Source organism: Microcaecilia unicolor, chromosome 11 (assembly GCF_901765095.1).
Source record: "Microcaecilia unicolor chromosome 11, aMicUni1.1, whole genome shotgun sequence".
NCBI classification, from domain to species: domain Eukaryota; kingdom Metazoa; phylum Chordata; class Amphibia; order Gymnophiona; family Siphonopidae; genus Microcaecilia; species Microcaecilia unicolor.
In genome coordinates this window covers 107665123-107683093 of record NC_044041.1, presented here as the reverse complement: position 1 = coordinate 107683093, position 17971 = coordinate 107665123, and the positions used below count along the sequence as shown (strand labels likewise).

Here is a 17971-nt window from a genome sequence, read left to right as displayed (position 1 = left end):
GTCACCTATATGTGGGCTCAGTATGTATTTTGTGGCACTCACATTTTCCACCACAAGTGTACCAGTTGGATATGGGTCTGGGTCCCCTTCTCTACAGTCCACTGCCTTGACCACTAGGCTACTCCAGAGACCTGCTTGTTTCTCTAAGAGGAATGGCTATTATATCTGCAGCTGTCACTTTCACCTCTTAGGGATTGGATCAGTGACCACTGGGAGATTAAGGTGAGGCTCATGCCTTTATCTCTCCAGTGGTCATCTGGTCAGTTTGGGCACCTTTTTGGCACTTAGTCGTTATTGAAACAGATCTAGCCAAAAATGTCCTATATTTTGTTTAACCATGGACATTTGTACAATGTTCTATTATCGCACAAATGCATCCAAATTCTAAACCTGTTCTAGTCCCACCTAAAACATGCCTCCAACATGCCCCTTGAGATTTAGATGAACTGCATAGAAAAACATCTTTTTGCAAAAAAAAAAAAAACGTACATCTGCCCCTTTGTGCCATTTTTTTGGATGTTTTTCTGTTTCAAAAATGAGCCCTCATATATCAGTGGAAGTAAGCGATAAGGAATGAATCTAGGATCTGCCAGGTACTTTCTAATAACCTGGATTGCCCGCTTTCAGAAACTGGATATTGGATTTGATGGTTTTAGGGTCTGATCCAGCATGGCACCTTTTATATTCTTATGAGGATAAGGCCTAACCCCCAGACATACTCATTCCTAAACATGACCAAAGCTTTGCCTTCTAGACATACTCCGTTGGATCACCCAACATGAGTTCCTTCCTAGGAGTAGCCTAATGGTTAGAGCAATGGGCCAGGAACCAGGGAAGCCAGAGTTAGATCCAGCTGCTTTCCTTGTGATGTCGGGCAAGTCACTTAACCAGGGCTGTAGCTAGCTATCTGCAATCACACAGGGCACATGAGAGGCAGGAGTGCCAAAATTGTGCCCTGTCCATTGGTCTCCCTTGTTCGGTTGTGCCATGGTGGGCAGGGTGGGAGCAACTGGGGGCATGCTGCACAGAATATGTTTTCAGGTTGCTATGCTATGGCACTTAACCCTCAATTGCTCAGATACAAGCATGATTGTAAGCCCTTCTAGGATGGGAAAATACATACAACTGTACCTTAATGTAGCTCGCCTTGATTTACTCCTAAAAAAGGCAGGAACTAAATGAAAATCCCTTCCCCCTCCCCTTTTTCATGGTCATTGTTCATATATATGTGGAAATAAGGGTCAATAAATTGTTTTTGGTTCATATTCAGACTTAATGTATTTCACAAGGCTGAGTTACGCAGTAATAGTGGACTGAGAAAGACCTCTCCCATACCTGAGCCCTAAGTGCTGACACAGCATCTTGCTAACATTACAAAGCAATTTCTCCCTCTTTGCAGGAATCATTCTGGCCTTCACTCTGCGACCCTATAAGATGACCTATCAGCAAATCAAGTACTATTCTTTCCCGGGGGAACTGCTTATGCGGATGTTACAGATGTTAGTGCTGCCTCTGATCATCTCCAGCCTCGTCAGTGGTGAGAAGTTATTCTCTCGACATTGACTGTTACTGTGTTATGTGACATTTGTCTTCCACCTCTTTCAAACTAAATTTTGACCAGAAAGGGCTCACCACAAAAATAATATAGTGATGAAATACAGCATAATACTACTCAGTGCATATACTTCCATCCTCATCCACAGGAAATGCTTAAACCAGAGGCTCCCAAACCTGATCCTGGAGGCACCTCAGCCAATCAGGTTTTCAGGTTATCCACAATAAATGTTCATGAAGGGGGATTTGCATGCAGTGGAGGCAGTGCATGCAAATGACTCTCATGAATGTTCATTATGGATACGTTGCAAACCTGACTGGCTGGGGTGCCGCCAGGGCCAGATTTGGGAATCACTGGCTTAAACAATTACCATCTTTCCATCCCATGAGAAAATCATCTTTATATTGCTTCTTCAGTGAAACTCAGGTACTGTTTTAGGTGGAATACTGAGAGGACACTCTAACAAAACAAATCACACAATGCAGAATCTCCATAAAATATTTCACCTTTCTGTTTTAGAGGTATCAAAAACTCTGGGAATGTATGTAAATGAATCTCACTTTTTTTCTTAGTTTTTGAGGTGTAATAACTGAGGGGTCGATATTTGAAGTGATTTAACCGGCCAGAAATGGCTCCTGGCCACTTAAATCGTCTGTTTGGGGCAAACTGCTGATTTTCAGTGGCACTTAACCTGGTTAGTGCCACTGAAAATAATCAGTTAGCTCTGAACTGAAAATCAGGTATTTTGGGGACATTCCGGGAGCAGAGTTGGCACTTGGCCGGTTAAGTGCCAATATTAAGCATTTAGGCGGCCAGGTTAACTGCATAAATAGGACCACATGAAAGTCAGACTATCTTTATGTGGTAACCCATAGCCCAGTGGTTCCCAAAGCTGGTCCTGGAGGCACCAGAGCCAGTCAGGTTTTCAGGTTGTGTACAATGAATATTCAGGAGAGAGATTTGCACTACCTCCACTGCATGCTGATCACCTCGTGAATATTCATTGTGGATATATAGAAAACCTGACTGGCTGGGGTGCCTGTAGGACCAGATTTGGGGATCACTGCCATAGCCGGTTAAGTGCTGAATATCGCACATAAGGGGTCCTTTTACAAAGTGGCAGTAAGTCCAACGCGGGCTTACCGTTCACTAAAACAGAAGTACCTCCGGGCTACTGCAGCAGCCTGGCAGTAGTTCCTACCCCCAGCATCCGTTATTTCCGGCACTACAAAAATATGTAGCGCTGCTATGTACCTGGCAGTAATCCTGCCCGGTTAGCGCGGGAGCCCTTACCGCCACCTCAGTGTTTGACTTATTTTTGTTGTACACCACCTTGAGTGAATTCCTTCAAAAAGGCAGTAAATAAATCCAAATCCCCTCTGTGCCCATAGTTTTCCACCCATATGGTCTGAAAGCTCAGGTGGGAAAACTTGATCTAATGTCTCAGATACTCTTATTGTAGGAGACATAAACTATGGGGGGGGGGGGGGGGGGCAGGCGGTTTTGACTCTCTCTTTTCTCTGTGAATTAAGCACCACATACATTTGTTTAAACAACCCTTGCTATTTTCATTTTCTTTTTAGCTTCTGAACTTTCCAGTTACTTGTTCTCTTTCTCCTTTCACTTCTCTCCCTTCACACCTTTGTATCCCCTTTCCTTGACCTCTTCAGCTACCCTTCAGGGCCCCTCCCCAGAGTCCTTCCAGGCAGCATCCTCTTCCTGTTACCCTTCCTTTTTCTTTGTTTCTTCATCACTGAATGTTGCCCACCTCTACTTCATTCTTTGTGACCCCCATGCTTCTAGATCTCATTAACAGGACTGATGTAGTCATCCAGGAAACTCAGATCACTGCCTAGAGTTGCAGACCTGAGACCTAAAAAAAACAAACAAAAATCAACCAAACGAACAAACAAAAAAAACCCAAACTCATAGATTGTGCACCTACAAGTGACAGAAAAAGTACTTGTATATATAATATGTAAACTTTTGTTTGTACTACAGAATGTCAGTATATCAAATCCCTTCCCCTTAACTTAATTGAATTTGTGATGTATTGACAGGCATGGCTTCTCTGGATAGCCGAGCCTCTGGCAAGATGGGCCTACGAGCAGTGGTATACTACATGGTAACAACTGTGATTGCTGTCATCATTGGCATCATTATGGTTATCATCATCCACCCTGGAAAAGGGACAAAAGCCAACTTACAAAGAGAGGGGAAGATTGAGAATATACAAGCTGCGGACGCTTTCCTCGATCTCATCAGGTTAGTGAAGTTGTACTCTCCAGCTCTGAACCATAGGAAGGCCCTGACAGCATGCAGAAGGGTGTGTTCCTCTGACCCATGCTCATGATATTATGTACATGATGCCGAACTCTGATTTATAAAAGGATTCTTGTCACTGTATGTCCTCAGTGTTTTCATGAGAGGTAAACTTGCAAACATTGGCCCTAACCTTCTTCTGGTAGTCTGTAACAATTGAATTAATCGTTTCACATCAGATGTGCCACATCATCTCATCCCTCAATATGCCTTCTGTTCATGGAGATTGCCAGATGTGTCACATCACCTTGTCCCTCAATATGTCCTCTAGTCATGGAGATGTACAGTGGTTAACAGATGTGTCACATCACCTCGTCCCTCAGTATGTCTTCTATTCATGGAGATGGTCAGTGGTTTGCAAATGTGTATTAATGCTGTGCATACAACTTTTCTAAGCTGAAGATCCCACGGTCTCATTACCTAATGATAAAATAGCTCTTCCTTGAATCCAAATTCAAATCCAAATCCAAATCTATGCTTCAGATTATGCCATCTTGTCATCTTTAGTGATGCAATGGAAACATGCTGTTGAAAAAAAAATCTTTTGTTCATTTTTTGGGTATTTGTAGACTCTAATAAATAGTCATAATTACCCTACTCTTTCCTCTTATTAGGTTTGTTTGCTCTTCTGTATGCCTTTTTATTTGTCAGGTGTAGTGTTACAAGTACCTGATACAGAAGTGGAATACCGCATAGACCCTGCATGATTTTATTTCAGCATCACAAGATCAGGCCAACATTTGATTTAACATATCTCAACTCTGAAGTCAGATTTGGGCGTAAGATGGTCCTTGTGCATGGATTATGTTCTTCCTGGGCCACAAATTAAAAGTATCTGTTGGCATGGTACAAAGGAAAAGCAGATTGAAGTTTGTCTCCTCAAGTTTCTTTTCAGAGCCATTGTAATAGGTTTTGTGGTATTTTTCCATGGAGTTACACTCATCAGGTGGACATCTTATTTGAAAATACTGCACATGGCAAAAAAAAAGGGCAGAAATCAAATTCCAAAACGTTGGAAAGTCTACAAAAGTACAAAAAAATAGAACTGAAAACATTGGTGATTCTGGGAAGTTCTGGAAGGTTTGGAAGACATGACAAAAGTACTTGGGTCTAGAAAATGGACAATGCACTTTTGTTTGGTTGTTTTATAAGAGTTGTCACTAATATTCCCTGTACAAGAGGGAGATCATCCTACTTTTGAGTATTAAACTGATAACTTCCCGCTTCTCTTTCTCCCCAAATTCTTTACCTCTTGTTTATTTCAGCAAAAATACTTTGCTAAGAAACTATGAGCACTAGGCCTTCATAACAAGGTGTTATAATCATAGTCCCCAGTTTCCTGCAGTTTTGCAGCCACGGGAGAGGTTGTATAATTATCATTTCATTGTGGAATGTAGAAGCCCTATAGAATGTATACACTCACTAACTGGCTGCCCCACTGTGTTATCAGTTACATTGTTGGTGCTGTGCTGGAAAGTGCAGTTCTCTCTCCCTTGTACTGCCAGTAGCAGTATTGCATTGCAGTCTGATCAGCTCATATTCACTGGGATTCCCACCAGTGGGAAAGAAAGCCCAACAGGATAGCAGGGGAACAAATTCAAAGCAAGAAAGTAGCAAATCTAACAGAGGGGACTCTAACTTTTCCTACACTGCCTGTATTGCTGTTGACATCTAGTGGCTGTAAGAGAGAACTGGGGTTGCTCATGGTGTTTCCAGATTAGAGAGATATGTTACCACTTTTGCTGCATATCAGTTTTGATACTCTTGTGTTTTAAAAAAATTATTGTTTATATATATGTGTGTGTTATATATTGTGGGCCCCTTTTACAAAGCGGTGGTAAGCCCACTGTGGACTTACAGCTCGCTAAAAGGGAAGTACCGCTGGGCTACCGAAGCAGCCTGGCGATAGTTCCTACTCCCAGCGCGCCGTCATATCAGTGTGTACCCGACGATAATCACCGCTGGGTTAGCGTGGAAGCCCTTACCACCACTTCAGTGGGTGGCGGTAAGGGCTCCCCCTCGAAATGGCCACACAGCAAGTGCTTCACTTGCTGCACAGCCGTTTCCTCAAAAAAAGAAAGACCTACCCTTTACCCGCTGCGGTAAAAGGGGACCTCAGCGCACGTCAGAAACACACGCCAGCGCAGGCCCCTTTGACCTATGTTTTTTGCTTCCTCTCTGTTTTTCTTTTCTCGGTGGTCTCTGTTACCCCTTACCTACTCCAGATGACATACGTGGGTGGCTTGGGTTATATTCACCAGTCTAAGGACTGGAAGGGACCTCTTTAGAGTTGTACTTCAGCACCACTGGTTAGTTGATATGGGGGGGGCCACAATAGTGGCAGCCATCTTCTCTTCCTCTCTGGTCCTGAGCACACATCACCTATTTGGGATCTCATGCACTACAGTGCTATCCCCCTTATGTATGGTATTCTATGTATTTTATTTATTAATTTATTTTGCCTTCTGTGATGTCTGTTTGCAGTACCCTATGCATTTTTCCCAAGCTCTTTTTTTTTCTGCTTACGTGCTGTTCTTTTTTTTTTTTTTCTTTTATACTTATTCATTCTATTTAAAATGCAGTTTGTACCATGTTTTTATTAATGTATTTCCATTAGTGTGCTCAGAAAGAAAATACAGAAAGATGAGTCGTTGATTTCAGACATAAGTGACTTTTAATTGTTAAAGGCTGTAATTTATTGCAGATCTTTACTTGTTTAAATAATATTTTTCATGTAAATGGTAAATGGTTATATTATTTGTGCTTTGTTCAAATGTTTAATCAAATATGGAATGTTTTCAATAAAAATATGCTATTTCTTGTACATACATAGCAAAAATGTACAAATTTGCTATAGAATTGCTACAGAATTTTCTGACACTGGCTGTAAGGTCTACCTATGCTCTGAATCAGAGACATTAGGGGCCTGGTTACTAGAGGTTTCAGCATTACTAAGGGCCACTTTTACAAAGGTTTATTAGTGTTTTTAAGGTGCCATATTCCTATGGGCATCTTAGCGTTTAGCACATGTGAATTTTAGTGCATGCTAAAAATGCTAGCGCACTTTTGTAAAAGACTCCCTAAGTAAAAATATGAATTTATATGAATACTGCTTTTGTATGACTGTCTGTAAGTAGGGCAGAACTGTGTGAGAGCTGCTCATTTACACATGACAGTTCATTATGTAATCCAAACACTCCCCTTCCCCCTATAAATGCACTTCAATACATGGCATCAAAATCCTCAGGCTGAACTTCATAAGGTGTTCTTATGCTTGTTTCCTTGACAGAGCTCCCACAGCGAGGTTTGGAGGAAGACAGGGGTCTCCCAGTTAAAGCCATATTTCAGCTCTGCCTTCCTTTAGTGGTGGCCCTCGTGTCTCCATAGGCTCTTCTGTGGTGCTGTAATATATTGCCCTCTCACCCCATGGCTCTTTGCTGAGTCAGAGGGGAGTTATACCATCACTCTGGCATTCTGTCCTCACTATTACCCACACTAAATCCCTACTGGTTTCCTTTGCTGCAGGAACATGTTCCCTCCTAACCTGGTGGAAGCCTGCTTCAAACAGGTACGTAAACATACCTCTGTCTTTCCTGGACACAGGAATGTCATTAAATTCCCAAAGTTTTCAAAGCATGCACTTCAAAACCTGCAAAGGAATGGCTAAAAATATCTCCAACTCAGGAAGCTGTTTTAGGCCTAAGAGATACCTGTTCATCACAGAAGCATAGCTTGTGCAACTTTTAGCTTGTTGCTGGATATGGACATGCGGGAGACTCCGAGGACTCATTTTCTTCCTTGTCTACAGGCAATGCCCAATCTTCTGATAAGGAAAGTAGAGAGAATAGCTGAAAATGGTTTGTTACCTACAGAGAAAGCCTTTTCTTTATTCTGACTATGAAGGACTGTAACTATAGTCTCACTCTGTCATTTGGATCTTCCTGTATTGCAAATTCTTTGTGTGCTTAGATGCTGCGATACCTAGAACATTTTCATGCTGTGATGTGTTTGAACCATAACAGGTTTTCCAACATTTGTACCCTGTTTTTTAAACACTAGTTTAATCTTTTCCATAAAAAAGCCACTTCTGAAGGGCCAATGATACTTTCTATTGAGGATTGTGGGGCTTGCCTTTCAAAGAATGCTTTGCTTTACTTTAAGATCTATCTTTTCTTGTACAACAAATAGGTCAACTTTATTATCATCATGTAATTCATATCCTCTCATTTCTGAACCCCTTCTCTGATTTATTCATTTACCCAGGCAATAATTAATGCACTATGCATACTTTCTGCGTATAGGCAAACCTTTCTACATCAATGTGCCATCAACTGAACGACACATTTCGACCGATATTCAGCGTTTTTTAACCAGTCAGGAATAGCTCCAGGCCAGTTAAATAGCATTTAGCCAGCTAACCGTTAATATTCAGTGGGAGACAGTTGGTTATTTCTGCTGAATGTTCAATTTGCATAGCTGCTAACTGGCTACATAGCAAATATTCAAGCGTTGGCTGGCTAAGTTTAGCAATCAAATCGGACTGCCTAATTAGCAGTCCTATCTTCGACTACTATAAACTTAACCGGCCACAGCTGAATATTCACTTAGCTGGTTAAGTTAGAGTTGGTCAAAAAAAGAAAAAAAAAAACCCGGATATTCAGTGTGGATCACTGGAAGTGACCCGGCATTGAATATCTGGGGTCTGCGCAGATCGTGGTGCTTTTTGCAGGCTGCCTCCCACGGTCTGAATATTGGGCCCATTTTATATATATTATAGATAAGTTTATTGAGATTTATTAACCTCCTTTATGAAGAGATTCACCTAAGGTGGTGTACAGCAGGTCCAGTTTAACATAAAACTTGCAATTTTGTTAACAGATAACAATAGTAAAATGACCAAGTATAAACATAAATACAATAAGGGGCCCTTCTTCCAAGTTACGGCAAAAGGAGCCCTGTGGTATTGTCAGCGTGTGGGTTTGCCACATGCCGAGGCGCCTTATACCGGAGTGGGCAAAAGGCAAAAAAAAAAGGAAATGGCTGTGCAACAAGTACACACTTGTCTGTGGCCATTTCCAGTGGGAGCCTTTACTGCCACCTATTAGGAGGCAGTAAGGGCTCTTGCGCTAACCCGCTGGTAACCTGCCCGATTATCGCCAGGTAAGCCCCTAGCGCAAAAAGAAAAAAATTCCACCGCGATGGTGGAGGTGGCACTATCACCAGTTCCCATGGTAGTGATGAAATGACGTGTGGCAAAGCAGTGGTACAGGAACCGTCAGTTTGTAAAAAGGGCCCCTAAATGAGGTAAACTTGAAAACAAAAAAATTTAAACCTAATAATAAGACTACCATGAAACAGGATCAAAAATTTACACATTTAATAGCACTGAAATTCAAATAACAGAGATATAATGCAATGTCAGCATTATATATATATATTTGTTATATTTGTACCCTGTGCTTTCCCACTCATGGCAAGCTCAATGTGGCTTACATATTGTATACAGGTACTTATTTGTACCTGGGGCAATGGAGGGTTAAGTGACTTGCCCAGAGTCAGAAGGAGCTGCCTGTGCCTGAAGTGGGAATCGAACTCAGTTCCCCAGGACCAAAGTCCACCACCCTAACCACTAGGCCACTCCTCCACTCAAGGAAACAAAGGGGCAAACGATCTGCAAACTCCAAGATGGAAAATATACAAAGCAGATCGTTGATGGATAAAAATGATTTTAATAATAAATTAAAATGTGCATACAATAGCCCGACACGGGCCGTGTTTCGCCCTACTGGGCTGCTTCAGGGGCTCTTCAATGTTTCTCCACAACCAGTTGATATCTTGAAAAAAACGGCTCTCCCAGAGATGTTGAAACAAATGATCAATAGCATACGATCAATCAAACAGTCACTTATCTCCCAGAATGCCGGGAGATAAGTGACTGTTTGATTGATCGTATGCTATTGATCATTTGTTTCAACATCTCTGGGAGAGCTGTTTTTTTCAAGATATCAACTGCATATTATATTACAGTTGCTTTTATCACCTTACTCCTCCTTTGGTTGTGGAGAAACATTGAAGAGCCCCTGAAGCAGCCCAGTAGGGCGAAACACGGCCCGTGTCGGGCTATTGTATGCACATTTTAATTTATTATTAAAATCATTTTTATCCATCAACGATCTGCTTTGTATATTTTCCACTCCTCCACTCATGCAGCACCTAATAATCGTGCATTAGAACATTCAAATATCCTATATAATAAAACGGACCTCCAACATTCTGAAGCTGACTGCATGGCTGAGGCATTCCTGCTCTCTGTATCCATCTCCTGAATTGACATCACGTACTTCCGGGTTCGTCACAAGCAGAAGTGACCAACCACACGAGGTTTCTCGGCTTCAGAATGTTGGAGGTGCATTCTATTAAATAGGATTGGTCAGTTCCTTGAAGCACAGCCAGAGCTCAGCGTCCTGCACAGTAACGCTCAGACACCAGAGGGGGGGGGGGGGGGGGGCCTGACACCAGAGAGAGGGAGGGAGGGGGGCCTGACACCAGAGGGGGGGGAGGTATCTCTGTCACACACACACTGTCTCTCACAGTCAATGTCTTTCTCACTCTCACACACTGTCTCTCACACACTCTATGTCTCACACTGTATCACATTCACTCTCTATGTGTCACGTGGAGGGGCATAATCGAACGCGAACGCCCATCTCCATGGGCGTCTATGTCCGAAAACGGGTACATGAAGAGGCGGGACAGACCGTATTTTCGAAAAAATGGACGTTTTCAGCTGGGCGTTTGTTTTTTTTATCGATAATGGAAACTAAAACGCCCAGCTCAAAAACGTCCTAATCCAAGCCATTTGGTCGTGGGAGGGGCCAGGATTCGTAGTACACTCGCCCCCCTGACATGCCAGGACACCAACTGGGCACCCTAGAGGTCAGTGCGGTGGACTTCAGACAACGCTCCCACATGCATAGCTCCCTTACCACGGGTGCTGAGCCCCCAACCCCCGTCCCCCAAAACCCACTACCCACAAATGTACAACACTACCATAGCTCTTAGGGGTGAAGGGGGCACCTACATGTGCCAGCATTTACCAGCATTTACCAGCACAAGTGTTACAGGTGGGGGGGGGGGGGGGGATGGGCCTGGGTCCGCCTGGCTGAAGTGCACTGCGGTACCCACTAAAAGTGCTCCAGGTACCTGCATACACGCAGGCCTCTAGGACTTGCTGCTGCTATATAACCTTGGCACACCAGTTGACACCTGAAGACTAATCTCTCCGAAAACGTCCTTTATTGGAATAAGCACGCTTACTCACAGTTAATTGCAGATCAGAGGTTGTGCCCCACTGGCAACGAGTCTCCCTGGTACTGAGATGAGCAGTAGGTCAGAGCTGGCAGAATGCTGTACAATGCCCTCTTTCAGCCACATTCAAGGTAAGAACTAAGTTCTGTAGCGTGGCTAACATGTGAAAGGGATCTAAAACTGGCTTACAAAAATGGCCACTACCTCATGGACTACCGGAAACAAAACAGGGCACACTCTGACCCAGTAAGCAGGGGGAAAAGCACCATGGGAGTAGAGCCTACCAACATCGTGAGCATTTGCCACAAGCTAGTGGAATCACGGAGCCCAATACCCTACACCCACCACAATGCATTGCTGATGTGACTCTGCAGTGCCCTTAACAGAAAAGGTGTCACACTCACCCGAGAGCCACATCAGAACCAGGGAAAGGCTGTCACAGGATAGAACACATTCTGCTGTCATGGAGGTGGGTACGGCATTTGAGGCTGGCATAGAGGCTGGAAAAAAAGTTTGTAAAATGGGTTTTTTTTGGTGGGAGGGGGTTAGTGACCACTGGGGGAGTCCGGGGAGGTCATCCCTGATTCCCTCCAGTGGTCATCTGGTCAGTTGGGGCACTTTTTTGGGACCTGTTCGTGAAAAAAAAGGGTCCAAAAAAAGTGACCCAAAATCGTGGTAAAAACGCCTTTTTTTTCCGATTATCAGCTATAGACGCCCATCTCTCCTCGGCCGATAACCACGCCCCAGTTCCGCCTTCACCACGCCTCCAACACGCCCCTGTCAACTTTATCCGTTTCCGCGACGGATTGCAGTTGGAAACGCCCAAAATCGGCTTTCGATTGTACCGATTTGGACGCCCATGGGAGAAAGACGCCCATCTCCTGATTTGGGTCGCAATATAGGCGTTTTTCTCTTTCGATTATCAGCTGGATAGTCACTCACACACTCTCTTGGTCTCATACACTCAGTCTCACAGAGAGTCTGTGTCTCACACACACTCTCTTGCACACACTGTATCTGTGTGAAACACACTCTCTCTCTCACACTGTCTCACATCTGCACTTGCACACACTCTCATTCTCACACACACACTCTGTCTCTCACAGACACACTCGCACCCAGACTCACTCACTCTCTCTCACACACACACACACACACACACACACTCGCACATTCACTCTCTCTCCCACACACAGTCACTCTCACATACACTCTCTCAAACATACACACTCCGAGGAAAACCTTGCTAGCGCCCATTTCATTTGTGTCAGAAACGGGCCTTTTTTACTAGTCATAAATATTATGCTAATACTTTTACTACAATAAAGCTTACCATGTAGCCAAGGGGCCAAGTGTAGATATATAGCTGGGAAGAAGATAGGTGGTACAGAATCAGTTGGGATAAATAAATTGGTGGCTAAACTCAAGGCAACTACAAGATATGAGGAACTTATCTGAGTTACAGAAAGTGTAGCAAGCTATGAAAGGTGTGAGCTAAATAAAATAGCATTCATATTCAGGTGATAGAATAGCACCAGGATCCACACCCAGCTTTGGGCACAAGGATTTACACTGAAACCTGGTGTAAATCCTTCTCCCATATTCTTTAATACTGCATGCATATTTAATGCATTCCCGTGCCCCTCTTATGGCCATACCCCTTTTCAGTTGCATGCTGAAAAATTTAATACGCTAATGTTTGGGACATGATTTTGAAAAATTTACATATGCATCTTTATATAATAGCATCTAGCAAACTGCATTCATAAATTCTATTTGTTGCCAGTTAGCGCCAATCTCCATAAAATGATGTCTTCTTGGGTCTGTATTATGCTGACTATACACAAACAGTCCTAACTTATAATTTGGTTATATCATGAAGCAGTACTCAGTCACAATGAATATTCATAGCACTGCTACGGTATACTTATATTTTAATCACATCATATATACATTTCTAATTATAGGGATCCTTTCTCTAAGGCGTGCTGAAATCCATTTTTCAGCATGCGTGTAAAAAAGCCTGGGCGGTATTGACCTACGAGCGCCAAATGCCAATTGGCATGTGTAGGTGATGCGCACCAAAAAGTAAAAAATATTTTTTGGGTGCACGTAGCGGACGTGCACCAAAAATGAAATTACCACAAGGACCACGCAGCTTAATAAAAGGGCCCATAGTTTTTCATTCATGTCACATCTGGAACATACAACACGCCACAATACGGGCAATATATTTATTTATTTATTTATTTATTACATTTGTATCCCACATTTTCCCGCATATCAGTAGGCTCAATGTGGTTGGCAGGTTCCGGAGAGGAGAGTACCAACTCCGGGAAAATATACAGAGTGGAAAATAGAGTAACAGTAGGTGCAAGGAAGCTGATATGATTCCGGAAAAGAGAATACAACTCTGGGACGAATATATAGTAGCATATAGAGAGAAGTAATCCCAATGAGGCTGATAAGTCTCCGGGAATGGGACTGCAGCTTCTAGTGAGCAATACAGAGTAGGATAAGGGTAGAAGCACACTTAATTATAACTGGAGTGGTAAAATTCGTACAGTATGAAATAATATGATTATGTGGAAGGGGTATTGTGAAGCATTGTTCATGAATTAGTTCGGGTCTGCTGGGTAGGCTTTCTAGAAGAGGTTAGTCTTGAGGTCTTTTCGGAATTTTAGATGGGTGTTCACAGTTCTAATGTTTCTAGGTAATGCGTTCCAGAGCTGGGTGCAAATGTAGGAAAAGCTGGGTGCATATGTTGATTTGTATTTTAGTCCTTTACAGTTTGGGTAATGCAGGTTTAGAAACATTCTTGATGATTCAATGATGTTTCTAGTTGGTAAGTTGATAAGTTTGGTCATGTAGGTTGGGGCCAGGCCATGGATTATTTTGTGGACCAGAGTGCAAATTTTGAAGGCTATTCGTTCCTTGATTTGTAGCCAGTGCAGTATTTCGCGTATGGGTTTAGCACTTTCGAATCTTGTCTTTCCGAAAATGTGTCTAGCTGCTGTGTTCTGCGCGGTCTGCAGTTTCCTTAAGATCTGTTCTTTGCATCCCGCATATACGGAGTTACAGTAGTCAACATGTGATAGTACCATTGTTTGAATTATGTTACAGAAAGTTCCCCTTGGGAAGAATTATTTGATTCGTTTGAGTTTCCACATTGCATGGAACATTTTCTTCATGGTGGCAGAGGCTTGGCTCTCCAGGGTTAGGTTGGTGTCAATAGTAATTCCAAGGATCTTCAATTTGTCCGATATTGGGAGAGTATGTTCCGAAGTTTTTATGGATGAAGGGAGGTTTGTTTTGTGGTGAGAAGAGTAGTAACATTCAAATAATTAAACATAATACAAACTGATTAATATTTAACACAATATGAAAATGTAAACATACAAGTTTTTTTTGGTGTAGGTTAATTTACTTGATGTGCCACATTTAAGCAGTTTTAATTAAAGCCACATGGCCACTGGCTCCAGGTAAGGGTTGTATGATGGACTGTGGCTGGGCTCCACTCCTTCTGGGAGTGCTAGGGGACTTCTCTGGCCATTGTGCCTCGTATGGTAGATGCAGCAGTGACATAAGGTTGCAAAACTGAAAATAAAGGGGAATGGACTTAAAACACCTTCCTTAGAACCAATGCAACAATAACATGAGACAGAGAAGAAGAGAATGAATGGAAAGGACAGATGGCCAAGTCGGAAAGCTATAAGAAAGAAGTGAAGAACTGAAGAAATTATTTTTACCTCAAAAACTCTATAATAAAGTGAAAAAAAGAAAACCGGTTACTCCGACAATCATGTGTATGTCCATATCATCGAATACCTGATTGTGATCCTTATGCTGCACAACACACTGTTATTTATATTCATTTGGCAGAAAGAGAAATAGTGAATGTGAAATATAACCCAAGGTATCCGCAGACTGCAGTACAGACTTGAACTCTATTTTCTGCAGTTGTGTGGTCTTCCTCCTGTGTTAGTGATTTATCTGTGAACAGAGTCATTTCCTTCACTGGAAGGGAAGAAGCTCTTGAAGAAGCGGTCATGCTTTATGGCTCAAACAAGGAAGATTCAGGAGTATTGTAAAGAAATATTTATTCACAGAAAGGATGAATGATGCATGGGACAACCTCTCTTTGCTGGAGAAAGAGATCAGTAACAGAATTCTGTAAAATATTAACTAAGGTCAGACGAAAAAAGTTGAGAGGAAATTTAAGATAAACCTAAAGATTAAGTAACCTCGGTGTTATTGCAGCAATAGTGGGTTGAAAAGATGGTCTTTATCTGCCACCATATCGCACATGATGGCTATGGTACCAGAGTAACACTCTTTCTCTGTTCCCATTGTCTCTGGGTATTGTGCTTGGCTGTATCAGGATAGCATGCTGTTCTGAAAGGTGAAGCTGTGTTTTGAAGTCCTGACATGGAGGATGAGCCTTTGGAGTTTTGGAAAGGATAAATTTTGATTGAGAATGGAGTGCTCTCCCATGATTCATAGAGCTGGTTGTACTAGAATGATGGCAAACACATATTGGGGTGAATTCTATAAACCATGCCTAAAAAATTGTCGCTGAAAACCATCAATGAAAAAAAGCTTAAGCACTATTCTATAAACCAGAGCAGTTTATAGAATAGCGCTTAAGGCCCGGGGGACAATGAAAATGTGTTGCAACTGTCATATCCTCCCTCAGCCATCTCTTTTTCCAAGCTGAAGAGCCCTAACCTCCTGTATGAGGAAAGAGTAAAGAGGTTAGGGCTCTTCAGCTTGGGAAAGAGACGGCTGAGGAGGGATATGATTGAGCTCTATAAAATTCTGAGAGGTGTAGAGCGAATAGAAGTGAATCAAATTTTCACTCTTTCAAAAAGTACAAAGACCAGGGGGCACTCAATGAAATTACATGAAAACACTTTTAAAACTAATAAGAGGAAATATTTTTTTTTCACTCAAAAAATAGTTAAACTCTGGCAGTGCTGTAGGATATAGTGACAGTGGTTAGCATATCTGGGCTTAAAGAAGGTTTGAACAGGTTCCTGGAGGAGAAGTCCATAGTCTGTTATTGAGATGGACATGGGGGAAGCCACTGCTTGCTCCAAGATTGGTAGCATGGAATGTTGCTACTATTTGGGTTTCTGCCAGGTGCGTATGACCTGGATTGGCCACTGTTGGAAGAAGGATACTGGGCTAGATTGACCATTGGTCTGACCCAGTATGGCTGTTCTTAAGTCCCTGCCTAAATTTATGTGTGGACTCCCCTTGTTCTATAATTGCATGCATAACCTAAAACCACGGCCATAATCTGCTCAGAACTGCCCATGACCCTGCCATTTCCACACCCCTCCCCCCTTTTCAGGATGTGCGTAAAATTTAGGTGCGGATCACGTGCCTAAATTTATGCACGTACATCTTGATTGATTACAGTTAGTCAATACTTGTTAAAAAGCCAATTATCGGCATTAATTGGCTCGTTATTCAGTTTGCTGTGCAGATTGGGCGTGTGCCCAAATTTGCAGGCACAATTTTTGGTGACTTACAGAGTTTGGGGGATTGTGACATGGACGACACTGTATTTGTGTCCATTCATTTACTTTCACATTAATGTTGGTCTTTCCGAAAGCTGTAGAACAAACTCTGTAAATCCAGCCTACACATAAAAGTGTCTTCTTAAATAACCATTTGATGTTGATTTATTCTCTTTCATCATTGTTTCACAATGGAGTAAGAGATGTATAAGCATATCAGGAAATATTGCAATAAAGTGGAGTGACCACTAAAGTTTGGGCAGATTTTTTTGGCTTGTTGCCATTGATTCAAAGAGACACCATGCTGTGAGCATGCACAACACATTTTCTATGCCTTATTCCAGATGTTGGGGATGTCAAGAAAGTGACTGAGAATGTCCAGAGAATAGATAATGAGACTCATTGAATAGCTTTCATGAGATCTGCAGGGCCTCTAAGCTCTTTGAAGAGTATAATGGGCTCTACTTAGCAGTCTCAAAGAATAACTTCTAGTACAAATTATTCCAAGATTTGAATGTGTCAGAACAGAGCATATGCAGTGAGCCACTAGGTTTGCCATGTTAGAATAGTTTACCATTTATTGAGAACATGAAATTCCTAGAAAAATGTGCATGGCAGATCTTTGTCTCTCCTACCTCACCACATCACCTTAAACCTCTTTGTCCTTTCAGTACAAGACACAGTATGTCACAAGAGTGGTGCCCACTTTACCCAGCTCAGCAGCAACAGAGTCTCCTGCAGCACCAGAAAATGCCACCAGCATCCTTGAGAATGTGACAAGAGCTATGGGAAACCTGCAGGAAATACCTGTGCCTGGCTCAGCGAATGGTGTGAATGCTTTGGGACTTGTCATTTTTTCCATATGCTTTGGGCTGGTGATAGGGAACATGAAGCAGCAGGGCCAACCACTCAGGGAGTTTTTTGACTGCCTCAATGAAGCTATCATGAGACTTGTGGCCATAATTATCTGGTGAGTGTACTAAGTTCCATCAGCTTGGAAAAGAGATGGCTTTTAAAATTTCATGCCCTAAGGAAAAGGTGTTGTGTTTATGGTTTGGGAAAACCTGAGTGAATAATGGACCATGAGTATTAACAGCAGGAAACTCTCCCCCTCCCCTCCCCTCAGTCATCAGTGTCACTGTGACGTTCTCTATCAGTCTTTTACTTGCCTTGCTCCTTGTATAGGTTGCAACAAGTGTTCAATTAGGTAAAGAGGCAGCCCTACGTAAATGGTATTGCACTAGTCCAGATGGGATGCTAT

General features: G+C 42.5%; 1 protein-coding gene across 6 annotated transcripts in view; it reads left to right on the top strand.

Moving 5' to 3' along the window:
• Window positions 1–17971, top strand: part of LOC115480807 (excitatory amino acid transporter 1-like) — a 216673-nt gene that overhangs the window by 158382 nt on the left and 40320 nt on the right. For all 6 annotated transcript variants that reach the window (XM_030219728.1, XM_030219724.1, XM_030219723.1 and 3 more), the window contains 4 exons: window positions 1400–1537; window positions 3616–3820; window positions 7403–7445; window positions 17382–17680. In XM_030219728.1, coding sequence (XP_030075588.1) covers window positions 1400–1537; window positions 3616–3820; window positions 7403–7445; window positions 17382–17680 — 685 coding nt within the window. The remainder of the gene's footprint in view (window positions 1–1399; window positions 1538–3615; window positions 3821–7402; window positions 7446–17381; window positions 17681–17971) is intronic.